Source organism: Nansenia antarctica, assembly GCF_963989245.1.
Source record: "Nansenia antarctica genome assembly, chromosome: 20".
In the NCBI taxonomy this organism is placed as follows: Eukaryota; Metazoa; Chordata; class Actinopteri; order Argentiniformes; family Microstomatidae; genus Nansenia; species Nansenia antarctica.
This window is the reverse complement of record NC_137693.1, coordinates 6,144,066-6,170,560: the sequence shown is the minus strand read 5'-3', so window position 1 is coordinate 6,170,560 and position 26,495 is coordinate 6,144,066. Positions and strand designations below refer to the sequence as shown.

Genomic DNA, 26,495 nt, shown 5'->3' with positions numbered 1-26,495 from the left:
CGTGTAATAAAATGCTCTATTACTATTTCTAACAAAGCTGTTTGAGTTGTTTTCCTTAGAATGACTGTGCTTAATTTTGTATGAGGGATCTCTTTTTGCAATTTCCAATCCAATATCTCTGAATGCATGTATGAAATTAAGTCCTAGGCAATTGATTAATTGCAGCTCGAGTAGCAGCTTTTTGTCTGAAGTGCATTTGATTTGTATAGCAGTGTGTAGGGTGCAGTGCTGGAGGGATTATGAAGTTTGATTATGAAATGGTAAATCCTCAGGAGTCACCAGCACACATGACTGGACTTGCAAATCTCTAAATCAAATGTTAATTCCCTTAATCCTGGAATTGATGCTATGCAAAGCAAACACACTTCGGAAAGGTGGTCCAGAGAGCTGCAATCGATTGAATTCCTGCTATTTACTGTACAATATTTTTTTATTACATGGTTTTTAAAAAAGTTTAATGTGTTCGCTTTGACAGTAGTCTTTTTTTTTTTTTTACAAGATTAGTAAGGCCCTTGGCTTCATCAATACAACACACACCTGTCACTCCCTTGCTTTCATAAAGTGGTTTGACCAGTAGCTTGTAAGCTCGCTCTAAGAGGAGCACTCGTTTCAACAGTCCAATATTGTGGAGGCAACCAAAGAGGGGAAGGAGTGTGATGTCCGAGGCTTTGTATGGACAAAATGATGTCATCCCTTTTTCCTGTGGCGCAGAAAGAGGGCTTTGTTCAGTGGAAGGCAGGATGGCCTGGGAAACAAATGCACACACTTTGACATTTCAAACATTAAGCTTTGAGCCAAACAAAGCAGATTCACATTCATATAATACGTAGCACAGAATGACATATTTTGAATTTACTGCAGTAGACAAGAGTAGATCATGATCTCCTCATTCAGAGAATAATGTAAAACCCTGGCGCAACCTTCCACTCTCCTCACTTTGAATGTGAGTCTTGCTCTCTTTGAAACAACACAAATGAAGGATACTGCATACTGACAACAGACCCCTTCCTACAACTTTATTTGATGAGACAGATCAATGGCTCAGCAGGCCTGGAGTCATGCCTAGTGGCCTAGAGACTTCCTTTAAGCTAAAAACAAATGTTCCATTAGGGGACAAGGATCACCCTTGATAGCGGGAGACAGTGCAGGTGGGGTTATGCTTTGTGATAAAACATGACATCTCATGGCCAATGTGTGGACTTGGACAGTGATTAACACTTTTCTTCCTTGTGATGCAAATATCTCTAGCTACGTTGACACACCCTAACATACAGTAAACCCCTCATGAAGTTTGAGGGCTATATCTGTGCCTCCCACAAGACACACTCATGTGTAGAGGGAGCTGAATCGAACGTAATGTGAGTCTGACGATAATATCACATTAGATATGCAGGCAAATCACTATAACATATTTTCTCTATTTCTGTGCAACTCACATCTGCAGTAAACACCCTTATTTGACCCTACTTTGACACCTATGTGAGAATGTGAACTCACTTGGTATGCGGTAGTGCACTGATTTCTTGTTTAAGCAAAGCAGGACCATGCCATTTTTTGCAAAGAATCACTTTAAACTAACTTAAAGGTCGAACCACCGTTATGCTCATTAAGTCAGTGTCACCCCATGGAAGTGGTTAGAGTCTGCCCTGTGATCTTGTCACTGACAAATGAATGGGTGTGATCTTGGGATCATCATGTGAAAACCCTGTAGCCTTTACCACCAGGCTCAGCGGCCATATATGGTACATATGTTACATGACTATCTTTTAGGATCAATAGGTTTCATTCTTTTCAGTTAAACCTCTCCTTAGACATTGGGAGGAAGTGTGCTTCAAGAAGTAAGATGTGTGGTTAAAAGTCTTGTTTAGAGAGAGAAAAGATGGAACTGCTAAGCAGTCAGTCGGTAACCAGAACCATGTGTCCTTTTTTTCCCCTTTTCCCATCTGCGCCCTTCAAGCCCTCGTTTCACTCTCCCCCCCCACTTCCCTCTTCCTCCAGAACCAGTCTGTTTTTGTTTTCCAAACAAGGCTCTCTGTACAGGAAATTGTGTACTTTGGGAGCATTCAGGAAGGCAGGGAGCAGATTTCCTGTTAGGACCATGGCAAAAAAAAAAAGAAAAAGAGTGGATAAAAGGGGTCAGTAATCTCTAAACCAGAGGAGAAACAGCAGTCAGCTATTCCCCTCCCCTGACTTCACTTCCCTCCCCTTTACACAGTCTTGACATTTCAAACCTCCATGCCACGCCACTGCCACAACTACCATGACCTTCGAAACATGAAAAAATTGAAAACTGGAAACAAGAAGGATAAAAGAAGCAAACTCATATAGACAATATCCCTGCGCCTCACTTGGTTAACTTTCCTCAAATACAGAGAAGCCAAAGAACAGGGAGATTGTGTGGTCGAGGAGGAAAAGAGGAGGAGAGAAAAAAAGGCAAAGGGGAGACTGGGTAAAAAAACGACAACAGGAAACCAACTAATTCTGATGCTGTTTCTGCAAATCCTCCTGTGATAAATCACTGTAAGAGGACTGCCATTGCCAATCCACATTTCCAGCTATCTTACAATTTTAACTGACAGGGTTCTTTTTTCTTACATTTTTGTATGATAGATTGAAATGTCCAAAGGAACCCAAAGAATCCAACTTAAAAAGTGACGTCAGCTTTATTCTTTTGCACAAGGATTTCTCTGTCTCCCACACAGTTTGTGTGGTCAGTCAAGATGTGAGCGTATGAAACCTTTTGGGGGGAATCTGACATCCTGGTTTGTTTGTTTCTTTATTTTTGGGCTACATTTAACCCATTTCCCAGGGTCTCTCGGATCAATGGTTGTGTATTTGAGGATTTGTTTGTTCTGAACTCCTGGACTACTAACTGGATCCAGATGAAGAATAAAGCAGCCAAGCAGAGGTCCAAAAAGAAAGGAAGCGAGAATGCATTCGGCTGTGACCTAATAGAACATTTACAGAATGCAGGACAAGATGGTAAATTTGCTCCTTTCAATATTTTTTATGGTTGCTCCTCATTCATGTATATTCCTTTTCTGTCAGTTTTCAACTGATTTGATTTTCTGCTTTAGTAATGACCTCATGAGTTCAGCAATTATAACACTCACAGGGAGACCTGACTGTAGTAATAATTCAGTAGTTGATTTGTCATATGTTATGTTAACACAAAGAAACAAAACAACTTTTCACACCCAACAACAACAACAACAACAACAACAACAACAACAACAACAATAATGAACTGAACAATAAAGAAAATAGTAATTATACTCATTTTAACTATATGATTATCAAGCAAACACGTTTATCTAAATGAATCTATAGTGACCAGCTGTGACATTCTACAACTTAATGTTGATTTTGTTTGTTTGTTTTTTACACTCAGCTTTTAAAATGTTGATATTTCAGTGTGAGGGCAGTTTTTTTCCAAGTGAATCCGTTCTTACTGTCTGTTGAGCCAGGATACATGATGCTGCATTGAAATGATCAGGATTTTTACCAGACATGTTCAAGAATCTAATTCCGAAAGACCTTAGCAAGCATTACAACCCCTATCTTGAAGTATAACCATGTGCTAACCTATGTATTGGAGGGTTTCACTTAAAACAAATAAGGAAAGATACATGATATTTATTCAGGTAAGTGATGTGGATAAATATTACAATAATGTTCATGTGTTTTACATTTCATATAGTTATGTATGCTCCCAGTGAGTTTTAAATAGGGGGATATGTTACTTAGGGTGTGGCTCATGGTCTTTTTTGTCAACTTCCCTTGCCCACTAAAAGGCCTGTGCCTGGTTCTCTCTGGGAAGATTCTGGGTGGGCAGGGCTGCTCACAGGGGGGAAACAGACAAATGACCATACTTAAGACATCACTCTATTATGGGTGTATATGTTTGTATCCAGATAGTATATCGTATGAATGAACATTTTGTGAAGTGACGTATTGTGTGTTGTACTGTAACTTACGCTGCTTGCTGAACTTCTCAGTTGTATTAGATCTTAACTTTTTTTCTCAACTTCTTTTTCTGTCCTATGATGGGAGAAGTGACATTCACATGATAATACCTTAGGCATTTATGTGGGAACTCAAAATGGCTTATGGTGATATTCACATGATAACACCTTACGTGGTTATGTGAGAACTCAATATGGCTTATGGTGATATTCACATGATAATACTTTGCACATATGAGAGAACTCAAAATGGCTTATGGTGATATTCACATGAATGAATGAATGAATGAATGGTCTTTATTGTCATTGCTATAGTAAAGGTACCAAACAACGAAATTTGGGAGGGGGGGCTCCCCCGGTGCTAGGAAAGAAGAAAAAAAAACTAAAAAAACACAAGAAGGGAAGGAGCTGGTTTACATAAATAAAGGCTATGTACACTATCCACTATACTATACTGTACAAATAGACGACTAGGGTTGTCATATTGCACATGATAACACCTTATGCGTTTATGTGAGAACTCAAAATGGCTTATGGTAATATTCACATGATAAGACCATATGCGTTTATGTGAGAACTCAAAATGGCTTATGGTAATATTCACATGATAAGACCATATGCGTTTAAGTGAGAACTCAAAATGGCTTATGGTGAAATCTATTTTTGTTGTCAAGATACTTTACGATTTCAGCTATCAATGTTGTTGTTGAGCTAGGATTGTTGTTGTTGAGTTATATATATGTCACGTACTCTGTTTAACCAAAGACAGAGGACAGGATGTATGTATATAATTACTTTATTTAGAGAGACGATTTACGAGGATTAGACACACATCAACTTCAAATTCAATAAGCTGCATTTCCTTTTGGAATCCACAAAAAGATTTCAAAGCAAGCAGGAGATTTAATTCTCAGAAGAATATTCCAAAGTAAATGGTGGCTCATATGCTGCTCACCAGCCACCATTTTGACCAAAGGCACGTCAACTGAGGAGTGTTTGTTGTAGTCCCTAAGCAAGCCCCATGTGGGAGAACACACTTTCATTCATACTAGCCCTCTGAGGTTGGAGCAAAGCTGGGCTGCACCATGAGAACGCCAAAGAGGGAATTAATTGTTTTGCTTGGACAATTTCCAACAGAATATGCATATCGAGGGCCTGGAAATACAAGGAATTCCACCCATGTGCTTACTGGTTCATGGTAGTTGTGTTGTTCAGGGGGGGCATTCTGATTCTGATGGAAACAATCTGTTCGATATTCATCCACCCCACAACTGTTAGTTGTTGTAGGTTTGCAATAGCTCTGCTGCATTCTCAGGGGATAAGAGAGACTGACCTCCATGCATGCCATTGTGAAATGTGAAACAATCCACTGTCACTGGGGCCGCTGGCCAGATGGTTCCTTATCCTTTTATAAAGACCTCTGGGACGTGTCTCAGATTGTGTCTGTGAAGTGGGAATGCCTATTCAGCCTAAATTAGTAGCTGTGAGTCTCATGTACTTTTATTCAGTTTAAGAGGAGTTTACAATATACAGTAGAAACCTCTATTGTGATCACTGACACATTAGACAGTATAGTCACTATTGCTGAAGACACCAAAATGTCCTTTTCATTGCATGCAATCTATCTATGATTTATTGTTGTAGTATGTTGTTGAGTGTTCATCAGCCACTTAGGGCAGAGACCCGGTGCTTGCTTACACTTGAATAAAGAAATCCATTTTTAACTCAGCATTGTTTACGAATACACTAATCCAAGTGGGAATATAGTCCAGAAAGCAATAGAGAGCTGGGTGGTAACATTTCAAAAGCCATTTTCTATTAGAGGAAGTGTCGCAAGTAATACCAGCTGCAAGGATTGGGTGTGTCAACCTTCCTCTGAAACAAACAAACCATTTTTTTACTTCCTGTGAAATTCCACCTTCACAACTGCCTTATGGAATAAAAAGCAGCTACAGTATATGATTTTTAAAAAGAAAATACATTTTCCATTTACAGTACAGTAAATTGGTTTCTTCTGAGCTAAAACAAGGCTGACACAAAGGATCCAGATCCGTATACCACATACATTAAACTGATCCTTTTCCTCCTCTCTCTGTTGCCTGCCAGCAGCTGAAATGATGTTCCAGCGTTTTCCTAACTGCCATAACTGCCAAAGTTGCCACGTTTTCGAGGCAACTCCCTCTTAGTTACTCAACAGAGATGACACAAGATCATTTTGTTTTCAAATGAAATGATGTAAGATTTTCAGACATGGAGCATCAGCTTTTTAGATCATACTTAAATCATTGCTATCTTGAGAAGAAATACCTCATATCACTTGTAACTGACTGTCAATATGTTTGCATATTATTTATTGACCTGCAGGTTTGAATAACAGTCTCTTACCAAACTTATAACTTAAAATATAGACAAATAAGACAAAATACAGTGGGGTGCAGAAATGTGGGCACCCCTGGTCAAAATGCCTTTTACAATTAATATCTAAGTGAAAAGAAGCAAACTTAACCTCTAAATGGTACAAAGACACATTTCATCACATTTTAAAGCAAGATAATTTATTTTGTTATAGTTTCAAAATAATAAAACAAGGAAAAAGGCCTTTCAGCTAGTACTTTGTAGCTTCTCCTCAGGCTACTATAACAGCTTGCAAACACTTCCTGTAGACAGCGAAGAGTCTTTCAATTCTTGTTTTGGGAATTTTTCCCCATTCTTCCTGGCAGAACACCTCGAGCTCTGAAATATTCTTCGGCCTTCTTGCATGCACGGCATGTTTGAGATTTTCACAGATTTTCTGGGTCTGGGGACTCTGATGGCCATTCCAAAACCTTAATCCGTCTTTGCTGGAGGTACTTCATGGTTGATTTTGAGGTATGCTTCGGGTCATTGTCTTGCTGGAATACCCAACCTCTCTTCAACTTCAAATTCTGGACTGACCGTTGAACATTAGCCTCTAGAATGTCTTGATATTTGGTGGAATCCATTCTTCCTTCCACTCGCACAATATTGCCTGTGCCCCCAGCTGCTACACAACCCCAAAGCATAATGGATCCACCTCCATGCTTCACAGTTGGCAAGGTGTTCTTCTCTACACATGCTTCCCCTTTTTCTCTCCAAACATACGTTCTTTGGTTGTGGCCAAAGAATTGTGGCCAATTTTGGTTTCGTCAGTCCAAAGCACATTGTTCCAATAGGCTTCGGGTTTCTCAAGGTTTTCTTTAGTATACTTAAGATGCTTAATTTTGTGTTGTCGTGGCTTCTTTCTGGCAACTCATGCCATATAGGTCTTTGTTGTTTAAGGTACACTGTGTTGTTGTCCTGTGAACAACTAGACCTCTGTCTGCTACTCTTTTTTGCAGCTCTTTTGCAGTGATGTGTGGGCTCTTCTGAGCATTTCTCACCAGATCTCGGGCCATTCTATCTGAAATAAGTTCCCTTGACTTCAAAGGCAACTTATTTTAAATTTGTGAACTATCTTGATTCTGACATCCTTGGACAACTGTTAGAGGAACCCATGGTTTTGATCAACAGCCACCGCAGTCAGATACTTTAGAAGGCAAGGAGTTACTTCAGTTCAAACCTGGAATTATATTCACCTGACTCATTGAAGCACTAACAAGTAAATCACCTTGGTCTGGGCCTTAGTAATCATCTTCTCAAAAGGTAACAAAGAATAATCCAAAAGGGTTCCCAAAGTTTTGCACAGGGCCCTTTTCCTTTTTTATATTAAAAAAAAAAGAGAAAAGAAAAGAAAAAGAAACCTTGCTTTAAAATGTGCAGAAAGGTGTCATGTTTAACTTTTAGTGTTCTGGTTTGCTTTCGATCAGATTAATTGTAACAGCCATTTAAACCAGGGGTGCCCAAATGTTTGCACCCCACTGTAAGTTTTTAATTGCCCGTTGTTTGAGTGTACTGTATATTGATGTTGAATAGTTAATTAAATTAATTAATTAATTTTATTAATTTTGCCATTTAGCAGACGCTTTTAATCCAAATGGACTTACAATTACGAATTACAGGGACATTCCCCCTGGAGTAACTGAGGGCTAAGTGCCTTACTCAAGGGCACACTAGTAGTGGTGTGGTTTCAGGCGGGATTTGAACTCACAACCTTCCGATCACAAGTCCAACTCACTATCCACTAGACCACCACTACCCAATAGATGACTTATACAACATTGAAACATCATTTACTTATTGATTTATTGTTTCAGTTCCTCAGGTTTTAAAGACGTGTGCAGACTTCATTGAGAAGCATGGCGTTGTGGATGGGATATACAGGCTTTCAGGAGTCACATCAAATATCCAGAGACTCAGGTATTTGTTTTACTTTTAACCACACCTTTTTAAAGTCTTGATTAACTGGCTATTGTGAGAACTTCAGTAGAATTATAATGTTTTCACTATGATAAATGTATCGAATGCTAGTGCATGATTCTGTTTGTATAGTACACAATTCAGCACCATCATGCTACAGATTTGTATTGTAGACCATCACCAACCCACAATGTCAGACCACTTATGTAATATCATATATAGTGACAATAAGAAACGTTTATCCAAGTTGACACAATATAGTGTCACTCGTGATCTTAGAATTATAAGGTTCTATCTCCGTTTAGGGTAGTTCAGAGATATTGAGCGTCAAAGTTTTTACATTCCATTATGTTTTGTGAGATGGAACCTTTGTATTTTATGAATTACTAACTAGAACATTTCTACATTTTAAAAATAACACCACACAGGCATTAATAAACACCTAATGGATCAGATTATGTAAAAAACTCGATTTTGGCAAAAATGGAGATAGAACCTTATAATTCTAACGTCACGCACTGAGTCAAAGCAGAGAACATCCAGCTGTATTGAGACCCATGTGTTTGTGCGCTTACTTACAGGCAGGAATTTTGCTCTGAGTCGTGCCCTGACCTTACAAAGGAAGTGTACCTCCAGGATATCCACTGTGTGGGCTCCTTATGCAAGCTGTACTTCAGGGAGCTGCCCAATCCTCTGCTCACTTATGAACTTTATACAAAATTCACTGTGAGTATACTGTCCAAAACGCCAGGGTCTCCAACATGCAATACTGAATATTATGTTTCCACTATTCTTGGTAAACAGAATTGCAGCCTTGATTTGGGTTGATAGTGTTTTATAATAATAACTTGGGACACTAGTCCAAAGCAAAAGTAAACTGAGTGATCATCGTTATTGTACAGAACTGGTAATACTTGACTCTTTCCCTGACACTGTGCAGGATGCTGTCACAGTCCAGGATGATCATGAGAGACTACTGCATATCCAGAGTGTCATCAAAGAACTTCCCATGCCCCATTTTAGGTATAACTATACTTGACATAGTCAATATTGACAATGTACTGCACTTTCTAAATTGTAAATATTGATCGATATTATGTTCTTGTCTAGTGGTTGTGTGTGTACATGTCCATGTGATAGTTATGGGCAATGTGTGTATTGACTATGTTCTTGTCTTGTGGTTATGTGTGTACATAACTGAACAGCTTTTCCACCTGTACCGAAAACAAATTCCACCGACCTAGGTCGTGTGGTCATTAAACGATTCATTCATTCATTCATTCATTCATTCATTCATTCTCTTCACCTCTATGTGCCGACTATAGGCAGAGGAGATCTGAATGTAGATTTTAACCATGACTTGGTTATTTGCCATTTTCCACATCTTAAGTGATTGAGATGTTTGTCTTCTCTCCTCAGGACTCTGGAGTATCTTACCAAGCATTTGTCCAACCTGGCCACCTTAAGCCCCCAGACTAACATGCATACCCGTAACCTCGCCTTGGTGTGGGCTCCAAATCTGTTGAGGTGAGCACTATTATATCTGTACATGTCACGGTATGGAGTGAACACTCTTAAACCTTTCAGGCACAAGATCTTTGATTCTCCAGTTCACACCCTCACACAGAAGACCAGGACAAGCAATAATAAGCTTTATTCCAAATTCAGGATTAACATGACTTAAAAATCCACCCGTCAAACCGACAATGGGCTAAAAGCTGTACCTTTTTTTTGGTAAAAGGTTTTTTATATGTATTATGATATATTATATGCTATAATATTTGGGCTGTTTTTTTTTAATCAATTTGGACGGATTTTGAGCACTTATTGGGTTGGTAAACATCAGACCAATCTGGCAACACTGGTTGTAAAATGATTTGGGGGCCCAATATCTTTAGTTAGCTAAAGTAACTAGCTTACTATATTGTTGTCTTAGCAGTTGGTAAAAGAATAGGATTAAAATAAATATATATGAGCAATAACATATTGTGGGCTTGCTACAGCAAGCACAATACAACCCAACCGTCTGAAGCTACAATACTGGGACCATTTGTGACTGGGCTACAGGCAGTCAAATACTAGGCGAATGTGTGTGTAAGACACAAATAAACTTGGATTTTATGCATTTCAAGTGGCATCTTTATAATCATGACGACGTAGTCATGTCCAAGAATGCCATATAAATTCAACAAATAGTGAAAATACCACCGCTATGTTTATTGCGAGCTTTCGGTCTCCAGGCTCTCGGACCATGTAAATGACGAGTTTGACGAGACTGAAGAGACGTGCAATGCATTTTGGGGATTGAGTAGTTGAATAGTGTGGTCTCATCACACGAGATTCTGGATAATCTAGTATCCATACTAGATTTCTTGCATACTCAAATTTCACATACTATACAATGTGAATGCACTGCATACTCAAAATCTGTCATACCTAGTATGAATAGTATGCTAGTATGCCATTCAGTCCGACGGTCAACCGAGGCCAGCTCGGCTCTATCAGGACGCCTCTTGTTGACAGCCCTGTGATCAGTCCTGGTCAGCTCGGCTCTACCAGGAAGTCTCTTGTCGGCAGCTCTAGTTCCGTGCCCAGACGCAGCCGGACTCAAGCTTCGTGCACACCGCGAACCGTGACCCACCGTTCTGACGCAACCTGGTGGGATGGGCTTGACGCATGTCGCATGCGATGCAGACGCAACATGTGTGCACAGCGGGGGAAGTTTGAACAAAAAGTTTTAACAATGGAGAAGCAATTGATTCTTGCCGTCTCTGGCCAACCAAAAGTTTGATACAGCTACATGCTGATACAGCTACATGTTGATACATATGTAAGGTGAATAGTGAGTTAACATGTTTATTAGTTGTATCCCTTCCTTGTTGTAAAACGTGTTGTTGTTGAACATGTCTGTGACTGAGATAGACTAGATACTTCGGAGGATGTTATCATAGTGTCTGTGATGCTAACGGCGCCATCTTTGCTAGCCTGTGGAGACGCTATGATAGCATTAGCTCCACACGGATTTAACATGAACAGTAGTAGACTACACTTGTAGTAGTAGTAGTAGTTGTATAAGGTGAATAGTGACTGGTTATTCAGTACCCAGTCTGGAGACTAGAGAGAAAATGAGCTCCTACGTGGGTAACATCATCTCTTATAAGCCCAGGATACATGATAGCCTTTAGCTAGGCTAGCGAAGTTTCCCTCAGAAGTGGGGGGAAAAACGTCAGCTAGATATATAAACTGGTTATTTTGATAAACCGGATACATTTTGTGAATATATATGGTTACTTTCTCGCCTGAAAACATATAAAAACTTCATAAAATGACATATTAACACTTGTAGAGCCAAATTAAAGATTTTCGCCAATGGCGGATTTTACATCTAAAGGCGAAAGTTCTGGTCAAGAAACTACTTCCGGTTGTTTTGACGGACCCAACGCAACGCAAAAGCTGAAATATTTTGACTGATTACCGCACCCTGACGGACAAGAAACGCAATGCAGAGCAACGCAACGGATCAACGCAACTGCCCCATTGAGATGAATGACTTCCGGTGCAACGCAATGACCTGGTGTGCACGAAGCTTCACTCACTCACTCACTCACTCACTCACAGATCGCTCCAAGAGACCAACGTCGCCAACAGTGCATTCACACCAATGCAAGTACTCTTCCCCTGTCCCTCCTCACCTAAACCCAGGGTATAATAACAGCCAATCCCATAGCTAGTCCGCTCATCAGCTAACCCACTTAAGCTGTGTCTAATCAACATGCCCGAACTTCCCATCTCATTACTGGATCCCATTTCATCTTGTGACACACACACCAATATCACCTTCTGCAAGACCATACCAAAACATGATAACTGCCATCTTGTTCGAATCACGTATTTGATCAAATAATGTATCCCTTCAGGATTACTATTCATGAGTAGCTCTTATTGAACACATTTGTTTAACCAAAATGTCCACTTGGTTGTTATAGAAAGTCAAGGATTCTTTCTCTTTGCTTTGTGTTTTATAGATGTAAAGATATTGAGGCTTCCTCCTGCAATGGAGACATGGCCTTCCAGGAAGTGCGGATACAACAGTCAGTGGTTGAGTTCATTCTAAATCACACAGAGCAGATCTTCAACCATGCTGCTGTGCCAGTGAAACCTAAAGAAGGTATTCTAATCACAGTGATTGAAAATGTGAAATCAGTGTTTTTTAATAGTGGAATTAATTCCTGGATGTTTCATTCTGGTTTGTACACCTAATCGATTTGATTGTTACTGTTAAGACAATGCAACAGAGAATTGGATTTTAATTTAATTTAATTAGATGCAATTGTTGGCCAATATATTTTCCACCTGTTACCAAAAGTAAAAAGAGAAATGTGAATATTGTCACAGGGCCGAGTGTGGTGTGTGGGGAGAAGTATGCCACCCTTCCTCTCAGCACCCAAGGAGGGCCTATGAAGCTGATGAGTCTGGAAGAGGCTCAGGCCCGTTCACTAAGTCCAAACCATCCGGCACGTAGAGAGCGGCAACGGGAGAATAGTCTACCTGATACCAGCGCTGCTACACTGTACCATACCGTCATAGATATATCGGATAACAAGTAAGATGGATGAAGATTTGGGGTTTTGGTTTAGTTTGTTTATTTGGATCCACCATTAGATACAGCAAATATGCAGTAGCTATTCTTCAGGGGAGGCGGAAATCGGAGGACCGGTTCATTGTATTGCATGGAATAGAATGAGGAATATTATCAAACACCCTTTATACCTCCACCAGCCTCCCCTGATGAAGATTCAGTTGGTTGATTTATTAATATATTACTGCATTGATATGCATGCCCCTTGAAAAATCCTCTTTGTTGCCATGCACCTGGATAGAGTCGTCAGTGATAACATCCACATAACAGAATGTACATATAATTATGTATACATATAGTAGCGTGCTGAGTAGTCTACCATGTAATCCAGATCAATTGGAATGTTTGAAAACGTGATATTGTTGTCCTGTAGATTTTATCATTGCATTTGGATACACAAAATCAAAATCAACAGACCATTTTTGCAAAAGCATTTACTCTCTGCTTATCTGTCAAAAGAAAGTTTTCTGGGAAATCAAAGAAGTGGAAGTCCATCTTCAACATAGGCAAGTCTGTGACAGATTCTAAGGGGAAACTGAGCCGGAATGGGAGTGTGTTCATGAGAGCACAGAATATCTCAGGTAAACTAAGATTAACACACTTTTCAACCATCAATGAACCTGTCTTCAAAGGCCAAATATATGCAGAGATTTAATAATAAATAACCAATTGAGTGAATATTTTACTCGTTTTATTTTCACCTTGATGCGAATGATTATATATAAAAAATAAAATAAAAAAAGAATACACAGAATTAAGTGTTGAATACACTGCTTGAACAAATGTATGTCACAGTACAGAGTAAAATAACATGATTACAAATTGTCGTTGACAGAAAAGGCAGCTATTCGGCCAGCTAGAAGCATGGACTCCTTGTGTTCTCTACCAACAGGTGAGTCTGAATGAACTACATTTCATACAGAAAACATTTAATGACACCAAATAATATCTTCTTAAAAAGAAACATTCATCATCCTTTGTCCTTAATTCTCAATTTCCCACAAATAAAATACTATAGATTAAGAATGAATAAGGATGAACATTTAAATTGTTAAAAATGTTTTGCTTCTATACAACTATTGTACGTATTGTATATTGTATTGTATTGTATGTACTTTTTTGTACTATAAAAAAAGTTGAACCTGTTTTCAAGAAACTAAGAACAGGAGGATACTTTTTTGTACTATAAAAAAGTTGTACTATAATGTGGTTATTATATTTCCAACACACAGATGATGACAAAGCAGGGAACTTCAGTGCAGCAGGTGGAGCCAACGGTTTCTTTGCACCCGGAATAAAATCCAGAACACTCGGAGCTGACTCGCTCTACGACCTGAACGAACAAGACCAAAGATGGGAATTTGACGGTAAGAAGTCTGGAGGGGCGACAGGTGGAAGTAGCCCCACCATGAAGAGACGGGGGTCTCCCGGTGCCTCAGCGCCCCAGCAGAAGGCACTACCTGAGCAGCTGAAGGTTTTCAAAGGTGACGACCTCAGCAGCTGCCAGCCTACCTCCCCGAAGAACAGGAGGATGCTGTATTCCGGCTCCACCCACAACAACTCGTCCAGGCCCTCCTTCCCAGGGAACCTCTTCCCTCTGGAGTCCTCCCCCAGGCACCAGCGCAAGGCTCTCAACATATCAGAGCCCTTCGCCGTGTCCGTGCCCCTGCGTGTGTCGGCGGTCATCAGCTCCAACAGCACCCCCTGCAGGGCGCCGGGGAAGGACAGACCCTCTGCAGCTGCCCTGAAGCCCAGCAGAGAGACCACCCAGTCAGAGCAGAGCAGTGACAGCAGTGGCAGCTCGGGTTACAGAGAGCATACCCTGGGAGAGAGCAGTGTAGGGAGTGAGCATAGCATCTACAGTAACAGTAGCTCCGCCCCTCTGGAATTGGAGGGAATACCAGCAGAGGAGAGGAGGGCCAGAGAGGAGGCAGCTTCTACAATGGTGCCAGAGGGTAAGACGTTTTGACCTTTTCACCTGTTACACTTACCATTAAACCTGACGGATGTATGTCCTTTTGTGTGTGTGTGTGTGTGTGTGTGTGTGTGTGTGTGTGTGTGTGCGTGTGTCTGTGTGTGTGTTTTATTATCATCCCTGAGTCTATCTAAAAACATGTCACTTTCCTTTCTTAGATTCAGGCTGTGAAGGAGAGATGAAAGAGGTGATGGGAAAAGGTCATGAGAAGGTGGAAGTCTCTAGCCTGAAACAGTCTTCTACTCCCAACACACTCCTCGAGGAGGATAGAGGGAAAACACGTTCTCCTGGGAAACAACTGGAAAACCAGCCGGCACAACAACACCATGAGCCAAAAGAATTGACACAACTGGTGAGATTGATACCTTAATGGACCATTAGATTAGGTTAATAAAGTGCTCTAAGTATATGCACATCTAGCAATGGTTCATTGTCATAACTCAACAAACATTTGTGGTTTATATTCTGCAGGACAAGGGATCTGCTCCTTTCGGAAAAGAGCTGTGGTTGGACCTTCATCATGAGCTGAGGATCACTGAGCCTGATATTGACATATTGGAAGAGGAATTTAAGCCAGGTGTCTGCTTCGCCAAAAACACTGTTGAGGATGTTAAGCTAAAGCCAGATGTTCAATCAAAGAGAAGAAGCAGCCTTCCGACACACTCTCTATTATATAAGGGACAGCATTTAATGCCTGCCACAACTGCTATGACTGATCATTGTACTGCTACTGGAGAACAGTCAGCAAGAAATCATGCCCCGGACACTCTTTCTCTTTCATTTGACAAAAGCTCTAATTTCGTGGTTAGCACAGATATCAAAAATGCACTTCTGCACTCTTCTGATTCAACTGACAAAACAGGAAACAAACTGAAGTTGCAGCTTGCAGAAACAGATAAACCTATCAACATCAAACCGAAGCCTGTGCTTCCTCTCCACGCAGATACAAGTTTACATTCTTCTCAACAAATCCAAGTCATAAAACCTTTGCAGTCAGGTGATGTCATAACAGACACTGTAGCATACAGAGGTGAAGAGGCGTTAGTGAAACATAGAGGTCGTGACGGGGTGAAAAAGTTTTCCCTTGATTCTGTAGAGATCCTGGGAGGCATTGAGAGGCTTTCAATATGTTTGGAGGAAAGACCCCGCACCTTGGCGCTACCACACCAAGCTGACGAGACTGGTTGGGGAGGAAATGCAGAGGAGTTGGATCTGATGGAACCCTGGGAGGATTTCAGCTCCACCAAACAGTGGGTAACCAGTCCTCTTCACTCACCTACCATCAAGGAATTGTTTGAGAAACTAGAGGTGTCGCCATCTTGTTCTGTGGGAGAAGAGGTATCGAGCTCCAAAGAGGCAAATGTTCCACCTCTCTCTAAAGGAGAAAAACAAGCAAACAGATCATGTCCAGTTAGAAGCATGGAACTGTTGCCAGGAAACAGCTCTCATGCATGCAGTGGCAAAACTGAGACCAAGAGCACGAATCAACAGCTCTCCAAAACCACCCTAACTCTGGATGATGCAACAAGACCACACAGAGGAAACGGCTGCGCAGCTAAACAGAAAAACACCACATCATCTCAAAGGTTTCATAGACAGACGTCTCACGAGGTATCTCATTCAGAGAAAACAACCGAGGAGAACAGAGGAGAACTTTCCAAACACAGGCCTTATTCACTAAATTTTGATTTAGGACATCGATGCATCAGGGATATTTCAAATCAGCAAAATGTTGATTTATCAGAATTTTCATCATCCTCTCAAAAGATGGCAGTGACCCCATCTGGGACCAAATATAACGGCCTGTCCTTGGAGTTAGAACTATTCCTGAGCGATCGTCAGGCTCCTGCCCGTAGAAACTCCGCCCCTGTTAGTGTGTCGTCTGTCAGGACGGCGTTCATGATTAAGACCTGCCAGGCTAAAGCTGTACCCGTCATCCCCCCTAAGGTTCAGTACAGCCACATACCTCACCCTAGGCACGACAAGGGGTCTGACACGGGAAAGGGATCCGAAAAAGAGCTAATCAAAAACAGGGGGGAGAAAGCAGACACTGGTCCACTGCTCCATTCTATCAGGGATCTAAACGAGGAGTTGGAGAATAAGGAACCAGCCCCCAAATCTCAGAGGCAGCCTACTGCAGATAGATCTACAGAGACATGTAAAACCATACCTACTTCAGACCCACCTGTGCTGAGGAGGAAACGCTCCTCCAATATGGAGGCCTTTGCTGACTGTCCAAGACCTGATAGGTCTACTCTTCTACAAAGGCCATCGTTCAGGAACCGGCAGAGACCACAGAGCCTCATTCTGTTCAGTCCCCCCTTTCCTATTATGGATTACCCACCATTAGGTGACGACGGCAAGCTCCACCTCTCGCCCATCAAGAGTCCGACCGAAACATCAGCGCCCGATGTCTTCTCCGAAGAGATGGCAGAGAATCTCAGGACCCCAGAGGGGGTGATCCTGCGGAACAAAATGACTATACCAAAAAGTGGCCAGAGGCTGGAGACCTCCACCAGCTGCTTCTACCAACCACAAAGGAGGTCCATGATATTCGACAACAGGAGCCACAGGCAGATTGAATGAGTTGAACTGAACAACTGAAGTCATTGATGTCAATGGCCCTGTTTCCGAACACTATACCCAGATTGGTTATTATTCAGGGCATTCTACATGCTCTTGGACTTGTGTAATGATTTAAGCTGTGTTAGGTATATACTGTAGGTCAATAGGTTATATTTGTTATTTGTCACACTATTCTGGGATTCCTTCCTGGAATCTTTTTAACATGCAAACGCATTGCCATAGGTATTTGAGAAAGTCATGAAGTATTTGACAGAGCCTTATTTTATTGAAACTTTATTTATACAGGTTAGTCTCATTTTTCAAGAGAGACCTGTTTCAAGAGCAGCAGGGGGAACAAAGTTTCAGACAAAACAACTGACATGCACCGACGCAACATTGAACAAACTATGGACATACAGTACAACAGTTACATATGGAAAGTGTAAGTGTTATTCATCCCCTTACTTTGCATCTCACTATCAACTGCAAAGTGCCTTTTTGCTTTAAACAATGATTTGCTAAAGAGGGAGTGTATCCACAGTACTAGCTGCTTTGTATCTATTTATATCTAATGTCTTCTTTTGTGAGGTGAATCCTGACATCATACAGTATGAACTCACTGACATGTTTTGGCACTGTGATAAGCTTTAATCCTGAGAAAGTTTATTTCAACATTCAAAGCAATGAATAATGAAGAAAAATGCTATCTTAGTTTTAAATGTATTATTAATACTAATAGTATTTATTCACCCAATTATTATTCTAGAGATAGTCATTAACTGGCTTTACCAATTATTTCTGTAATTCCATTATTCCATTATTTCATTTTGTTATATGGAAAATATCATACTGTATACTGGCTTCCATTCTAATAGCCAGACGTCATTTCTAACCTCACCAATTCAGTATTATGTAAAGTTTTTTCACTTTTCGAGAGGGATTTGTTCGAACTGGCAGAATCATTGTGCACTTTTTATTGGTCTATGAAGTAGTGTTTTGGTAAAGTCAGAACATGGTTTTCCTAATTTAGAGGATGACAGATGACAGAGATAACCAAATAGTCTCCTTTGATTGTTTTATAAAGCCATGATTTACATAGATAAACAGTTGAGTGATAATGAAAAGAAAGTGAGAAAAAAATTATCTACTGGCACTTGTAATGGTATGATACAAGTCTAGTTTGCAATAGAGATGACTCATACATGTATTGTATACTATGTTACAGATGCATTAAAGGGTTAAAGAGATATCGGAATAGGGATACTGTGGGCTGTTTGCAGCTGTGTTGACATAATGCTACACTTGTAACCTGTAAAATGTTGTTGATGACCAAAACTGGACACATTATGTATATTCATTGTACGATATGAACATTAAAAATACACTTACAGTGTAATTTGTAAAGATTTGCTCCCATACTTGATACAAAATGATGAAAATATAACCAAAGAGTCAAAGACAGATGATCTCGATATCATTGATATACTAAACAAATATGTTTATATACTGTAGTTAATGCGATTTTACATAAATGTTTTCAGAAGCTTGACTTGTTGATCTTCAGTAATCCAACTGCTTGTAGTGAAAAATCGCTCCCAAAATCACAAAGAACTAGAAGGAAAACAAACAAGGGAAATCATTGATCCAAACATGTTGCTAGTTTCAGCTGTTGTATAATTGTGCCATAGTGGTCTGAAATTACATTAAAGCAGTTGAAAACTGACATTATCTCAAACAATGTTGTCCATGCACAGCGGAAATTAAATTCTATGCTCAGTTTTAGAAAATACTGTCACTTGTGATCACATCCAGACCCCCAAGACATTTCATTTACTGGAAGTTGATAGTGGAGTATTGTGCACTGAGGATTAAAGTTTGAATTTCACATTAACTCTTTGTGGTGGCCCAATGACGGTAGGAACGCCCAATGTAGATCATTTAGACTTTTTAGGAGCCCACACTGATGTTTAAATTCTTATGGGGGGGGGCTGATTTGTTATGGGGGAGCTTAGCCCCCCAAACCCCACTATAATTTGAACCTGCTGAAGATGCTGAATGTAACTGTTACTGTACTCACTGTCCAACACAATATGGCAAATCCAAACCAAGAGACTCCAAAGCCGTGTCTGATCAAAGGACCTGCTATGTAATCATAACACCCCTAAAAGAGAGATTGTATGGTATATTAGAACACAGTACAATGTTATACAAAGCCCCTCTTCCATGAAAAAAAAAACCATCTCAAAAAACATTTCATTCATATTTCGCTGAAATATGTACAATAGTAACATTGATGGGTTTTACCAAAAGCTTTCTAATTTCTGGTGTGCCCTCCCACATCCATCATGTACAGGGTCACTTCGAAGACATTGGTGTTGGTTTTTCACCGTTATGCCACCAACCCATAAAAAGTAAAGAGTACTGAAATATCCTACTCAAGTAGAAGTACTGTTACTTCAGTGAAACTTGATTTGATTGGCCTGTTTTGGCGCTAGGCTATTGAATATGATTGGGCACAATGAGTGCAGTTTTAGCACCACTGCTATTATTTAGCAAAAACCCTGCCCTTAACAGAGGATGGCAACCATTAGCAATATTCTGCTATGAATAACATTATACTCTGTAATGGATGATTTAAAACAAACAAAAACAAAAAAGTAGAATACGTTCAAAACATACTGATATAAAAGTTAAATTACACGACATTCAAAAATGCTCTAAATTCTCTCAAGGACATTCATGAGAGTAGTGGGACACTAAATTGGGAAACACGTGATAAAGGACACAACTCGTTGTGAGGAAATTACCTGTACATGCAGGAATGGTCCAACCCCAATCTTGCAGGCCTCTACATGGACGATGCGTCCCATAGCGTCCTGCTGACAGCACTGCCTGGGCCAAGGGTATTCAGCATCGGTGTACTGCTGCCTGAAGAAGGAGTCATACTTCACCCAGTCCTCTGGCCCATACACTCCACAGCACTTAGACTGTAAGAGGGAGTGATCTGGTTTACTATAAAACTTCAGGGTGAAGTGATGTTCTTCATTATAACAATCCAATGATTTTAAGCTACAGTACTGACAACATCTGCTGGTACATCAGAGCACGATGGGGTTCCACCTGAGATAGGAGATGTTGTAGGCTTACAGTAAGTTATCACAAGATGAAGTACCTCAATCATGACCCGGTTCCATGTGTCTGTTATCCCTTTAGTGACATAAATCTGGTCCTGGGTGCTGGGCAGATCTTCTGGCAATGGCTTGTTGTAGTTTTGTAGCATTTGCTTCAGGAAGAGGTTGGGGACAAACTGTGGGGGAACAGACACACACAACACCAAAAGATCACTAGACACACTAGCACTCACCTTCATTTGATCAATATCTTGATACTTATCTGAACAAAAACTGAGACTATGCAAAGGATGATAATAGAAAATATCCATGTTTGCTAGAAATGACAAGTACCATCTATAAAACTGAATGGCTTACCCAGTCTTTGTGTGTCGCAGCAGTGATAGCTGACGCCACCTCAAATGTATATATGATCACCATCAGAATGATGTACTAGGAGAAGGATATGAAAACCAAGCACGTCAGAGTCACATAATTGTTTCTAATAAATCTACACGAATAGAAGATGTTCCAGTGGATCAAAGCCTTAGATGTTTGGTTTTTTGTTGTTGTCATAATTATTTAATTGTTATTCTTAAGAATAGAACATAAGTATTCATGCACAGGAGTTGTTTTCTCTTTGAAGTTTGAGGAGAGATACGTCAGAACAACTCACAGCCAGTATGATGTTTTTTTTGGGCATAGCAATGGCATGCATCCCAAATACAGACGTGCAGAAAAGGGCAAACCCAGTGAAGAGGCCTATCCAGGCACCTCTCCAGATAGAGTCATTTCCTGTGGCATACACCAAGATATACAATCCCTCACGGTCGGATATGAAGAAGATACACATGGCCATCAATGCAATCCCACAGCACTGAAAACAGAGAGAAGGGGATAGTCCAAACAAATCTGCAGTTAGTGTTCTGTATCTGTATCTAAAAGCTGCTCTATTTCATGTGAGGAAACATACCGCAGTCACAAGGTTGCCCCAGATGAGGAATGCTCTAAAGCAGCACTCTTTGGCGTCAAAGTCAGGGGGCATGTTTGTCCTCGGGAATCCAAATGAAATACACAAATGAATATAAGTGCAATACATTTGTGCCTGCTGAATAGTATAGCTATAAACTAAACTATCCATACCATGATGGTGATGCCATAGACAATGCTGTCTATTACAGTTAATTAGTTACAGTAACAGATTTGATTTTTTAGATTAGATTAAACTTTATTGTCATTGCAGAGTCCATTACCAGATAACTGAAATGCAGTTTAGTGTCTAACCAAAAGTGCAAATGGTGACATACTGCAAAGACATGATAGTGTAGACAAAATAGGATATGCACAGTCATGAAATTATAAGTATAGTATGATAAGTACAGTAAGTAGTAGGTATATAGAAGAGATGGATAACAATTAGCTATGCATAGTTATGGTATGATATGTACAGTATGGTGTATACCGAACAATTGGGTATGTACAAGATATGGTATGTGGACAAATAAGTATGGTATGCGCAAACAGCTGTAGTGCAAAGTTACAAACAACAATTTAATTTACTAAGTAAACCCACAGTCTTGCAAGGATTAACTGCCTCATGTATTATTAAATTGCAAGCTCAAACCAGACAAAAAATGTGTTGTGTAACGATGATTCAGATAACGCCATGTCCTGTAAATACAAGTATACTGTAGATCAAATTGACACGGTGTCAGGTTGAAAGCTATTGTTCCCAGGGAAATCTGTGTGACAGCTAAAAACCTTGTAGTACAGTGAAACAAAATGAAAATATAAATAAAATATTTGTAAAAATATAAGAATATCAATGCCAATCAATAACCTTTTAATCATAACTCTCACACAAGAGCCCATGACCCTGCTTATTTCACAGGGTTTGTAGAGAACTGGACAGTTATGAGACATAACAACAAAGGAAACTGAAATGACAAGTCATGCATATACAAATATACACATTAGCCCATTACTGTACAATATGATGAATATAACTAACAGCTATAGGGTAAAGTTGATATAAACACAGAGATTTCCCTTATGTAATGACCTTCAAGTGAAAGACCCCGTCATTGAAATGGGATGTTCTAAAAGGCTTAATGTAAAAAGGCTTAACGCTGTAACAGTGAAATCTTATAAATGCATGCCATCTGTGTAGTAAATGAAAAATCAGAGACCTAATGTAGATGAGGCTTACCTTGGTAAATGTGAATTGGTCTGTAGGTTACCTCTACATGCAGGTAAAGAATGAACGTTCCCTAACACTGGTCTTTCATTGAAGTAACATGATATTGTAAGAACCTGTTAGGTCAGTTTGGAATGTGTATTGAACAAGCAAAACAATCCCTTGTCATTGAAACCAACAGTGACCCAAGACACCACAGAACAGACACTGGGTAATATTTATTCTTTACCTGTTAGACAACATTTTCTCAGGAATCATGAAAGATTGACCATGCAAGTATTTGGCTGAAACATGTATAATAACAGGGTGGCTGAGTCATGTTACTTATTATAACCATAGTAAAGAACAACCATTATATTAAAAAAAATATATATATAATTATAAATGACACATCATTGACAACCCCATCCTCAATTTGATCGTATCCATGTACTGTATTTGCTGTCTTTTTTTGTTGTAAAATAACTTTGATAAAGCACTGAATACTTCAAAGACCAGAGTAAGAGCTGACTCATGCACTGTTGTCTGACTGATAGTTGGGAGCAACACAATTAGGCAATAGAGGCCTACAGTATGACCTAAGAGTCATGAGGACTCTTTCATACACATTTCTTGAAGGAAGCAAGGAAGCCAGGAACCAACTCAATGTCAAAGAGGTCAAAAAACAGTAGTAGCCATAGTAACAGACGTAGCCATAGCTGCATTAGTTGTTTCAGTACTGTATGAATATTCATATCTGAATGACTGAATGTTTTTTTGTATATTGTGTCCAAGAGTAAATGTCTCTTGTTGTTTTTATGATTTGTTTCAAAAATAATTATCCCATGAGGGATAATAAAGTGTTCCACGTCTACTATACTACTACTAATAATAAAAAGGTCACTGAAATTAATTGAAAGTTTACAGTTTACTCATAATCGACTTGTCTTTCGAAGTATGCAGCAGAACAGGTGACTACAGGTGACTACTCTCCTTTCTCTGCTTTACTACTGGACTCTTCTCTGTTTCGGATCTTCATTTGCACCTGCGCAAAAAGAAAAACATAGACTTTGACTTGGGGTTAGGGTTGGAGCTAGGGTTAGGGTTGGAGCTAGGGTTAGGGCTGGAGTTAGGGTTGGAGTTAGGGTTAGGGCTGGGGCTAGAGTTAGTGTTAGGGCTGGAGGTAGAGTTAGGGTTGGAGTTAGGGTTAGGGCTCGGGTAAGGGGTGGGGCTTGGATTAGTACTGGAGCTGAGGTTAGGGTTGGAGCTAGGTTTTAGGGTTGGAGCTACAATTAGGGTTGGAGCTAGGTTTAGGGATGGAGCTATGGTTGGCGATGAGGCTACGGCTAGGGTTGGGTTAGGGTTAGACTTCTTAAAAAAACCACTGACTGTACCTACAGGTACATGGTCATTAAACTGACACAGACGTGTTTAATACCATTCCTAAATCCATCCCATGCATTACATGGAATTACCGATTTCTACCTCCACCAGACTCCACTGTTCTAATATGATCTAACCTGTTCTAACATGAACTGAAGGGGGTCCTCTGGCCTGTCAAAAACCAGGTTCTCGATTATCTCCTGTAGAAAAGTAACACAAATAAAGTCATGATAACGCTCTGGATGACACGGTCCTTCAACTGGAGAGACACTGTATGACCAGACAACTTTTTGTTTCACTGAAGAAGAATTTGGAATTTTTCCTCACCTCAAAGATCTGAAGGATGTTATGACTCTCCATGTATTTTACCGAGCGCTCGTAGGGGTCCATGTAGGACGGCTTAGGACGTGAAGACAAATCAGGAGTCTCCGTTATGAGCACTTTGTCTGATGTTCCTTGGTCTGCCATCTGAGTGGAGAAATTAGGCCTACTTCACAATCATGCAGTAATACATCCACCTCAAATACCTGCTAGTGCCTATGCATAGATTTAGTGAGGTCAGTAGCGTGGACAATTCACCATCGTTTGACCACTCATCTACCGAGCTGTTCCCACATGAAGATGTGAGTCAACAGCCTAGCTGCTATGCATTAACCGTGACAGGCTCTGAGAATAAAATGCTTTGCATAACCAGTGTACACACAACACACCATGTTGCTGCATAGTGGCCATGGTTTTGTGTTGTAGCCTACCTGTGGGTTACATTTATATCACTGGGCCATGCATATAGATATACTGCATATAGCTTAATGCAGTATGGTGTGGTTATATGGTGGTTTAGTTCTGTGTCATTTGAGCAATTCTGCCCCCTTTACAATAATAGGCCTAGCTGCAGCTATTTCTTATCTAATTTTATCAAGCCATTAAAACTCATTTTAACAAATTGGGCCAAGACTAGCTTGTGTTAAATTCAATTGTAGCATCCCAGCACCATGGTACCACAATAATTGTCCCTATTCAATGAATTATGCAACACATATTGGTCACATTACTCACCCACGAACGTCTCTCATTATCAGCAGCAGACCTGAAACATTGACGCACAGTTTAAAAAGAAATAGCTTACCTGAAATTGACAATGACACCTTTTCTTAAGAAGAAGGGCTTTATTTCGCCTCTCCTCAAAATATCAACGACTGTCTGTGAAATTGCCTACAGTGTTTAAGCCTTGAACCTTGACTTAGCTAACACCGCCAAGAAAATGGACCTGGCTGTGTGTGTATGCGACTTGTTTCCCCAGCAACGGCAAACAATCTCTTTTGTGAAGTCATTTGCACCCATTTGTTGGTTTTTCAACAATAGAGTCTCCAAACCGTGAATCCGAGCCAGGATACAAGACACCACCGGTTGCCTATTTGCGATTAATGAAAAATATATTTTAGGGCCTATCGTATATAACGTAACAATTAGTAGATTTAGATTGCATGTCCGATCATAACCGTAGAAACAACAGTACATGCCATATGTTATTGACGGAATTGATTGTGTAAATTGCCATAATGAATGAGGCCGCGCTTCATATAATAGGCAAATATATGTTAAATGATAGTGGACTACTTTGAAAGTAGGTCTGTTTTTGTGTGGAGATATGGAAACAGAGGATCTGAACTCAGGGTAAACCATTAACAGATTGGAATAAAATGTTTCATCAATCTTATCGCATGTTATTGTTATAGTGCTGCCATGTCGATGGCCAAATACTGCTTTACTGTAATGTAGGTTAATCCTATGCGCTGGCAACAAGGGTGTCCTCCCCTGAACCCGGGATAAAAGTACATATGAATGTCCAGCAGATGGCGATCGTAATCAACCAAAAAGTACACAGCCCCTACAAAAATCCGGAAATGTACAAGATTTTAAATGGCGATTGATACGACACCCAACCTAATGCAAGATCTCGTTATGAGATGTGTCTTGCTGGACAAAGCTGAAGAGGGAATGATGGTTTTACTCCATACATAGACGATAGTCCTAGTAAGGTAGTCATTTGCGTGTAAATCATAGGCCAATTATTTTGACCTATATAAAGGGGTAGGCTATTCATGGTACAGAATAAACGTCCCGATAAGCGTCATTCCACGTGAGAATGTGGGCTAAATGATAGAGAACTATTCAAATGTGGTCTATAACATCGTGATGTTACCTGCAATTAATATGATATTTGGGTGGTGAAATCTGAACATTAACTTCAGCTCTAAGGCTGATTATTCCAGTCTAGACATCAGACAAGCGCGCGCGCGCGTACACACACACACACACACACACACACACACACACACACACACACACACACACACACACACACACA

General features: G+C 40.1%; 2 protein-coding genes across 2 annotated transcripts; one reads left to right on the top strand and one right to left on the bottom strand.

Moving 5' to 3' along the window:
- Nucleotides 1-2,882: 2,882 nt before the first annotated feature.
- arhgap31 (Rho GTPase activating protein 31) lies at nucleotides 2,883-18,714 on the top strand (the record flags this gene model as incomplete). The annotated part of the gene is made up of 12 exons (XM_080549645.1): nucleotides 2,883-2,982; nucleotides 8,177-8,279; nucleotides 8,861-9,005; nucleotides 9,220-9,302; nucleotides 9,699-9,806; nucleotides 12,305-12,447; nucleotides 12,675-12,882; nucleotides 13,378-13,499; nucleotides 13,754-13,810; nucleotides 14,151-14,873; nucleotides 15,052-15,245; nucleotides 15,365-18,714. The coding sequence occupies 12 exons, from the start codon at nucleotides 2,883-2,885 to the stop codon at nucleotides 17,477-17,479; spliced, it is 4,101 nt and encodes a 1,366-aa protein (XP_080405771.1). The 3' UTR covers nucleotides 17,480-18,714.
- A 304-nt stretch (nucleotides 18,715-19,018) lies between these two features.
- Nucleotides 19,019-21,613, bottom strand: LOC308174917 (uroplakin-1b-like; the record flags this gene model as incomplete). The annotated part of the gene is made up of 7 exons (XM_080550029.1): nucleotides 19,019-19,069; nucleotides 19,536-19,619; nucleotides 20,266-20,445; nucleotides 20,631-20,765; nucleotides 20,947-21,021; nucleotides 21,245-21,445; nucleotides 21,542-21,613. 7 exons carry the CDS (start codon nucleotides 21,611-21,613, stop codon nucleotides 19,019-19,021), a joined length of 798 nt encoding a protein of 265 aa, XP_080406155.1.
- Nucleotides 21,614-26,495: the final 4,882 nt, after the last annotated feature.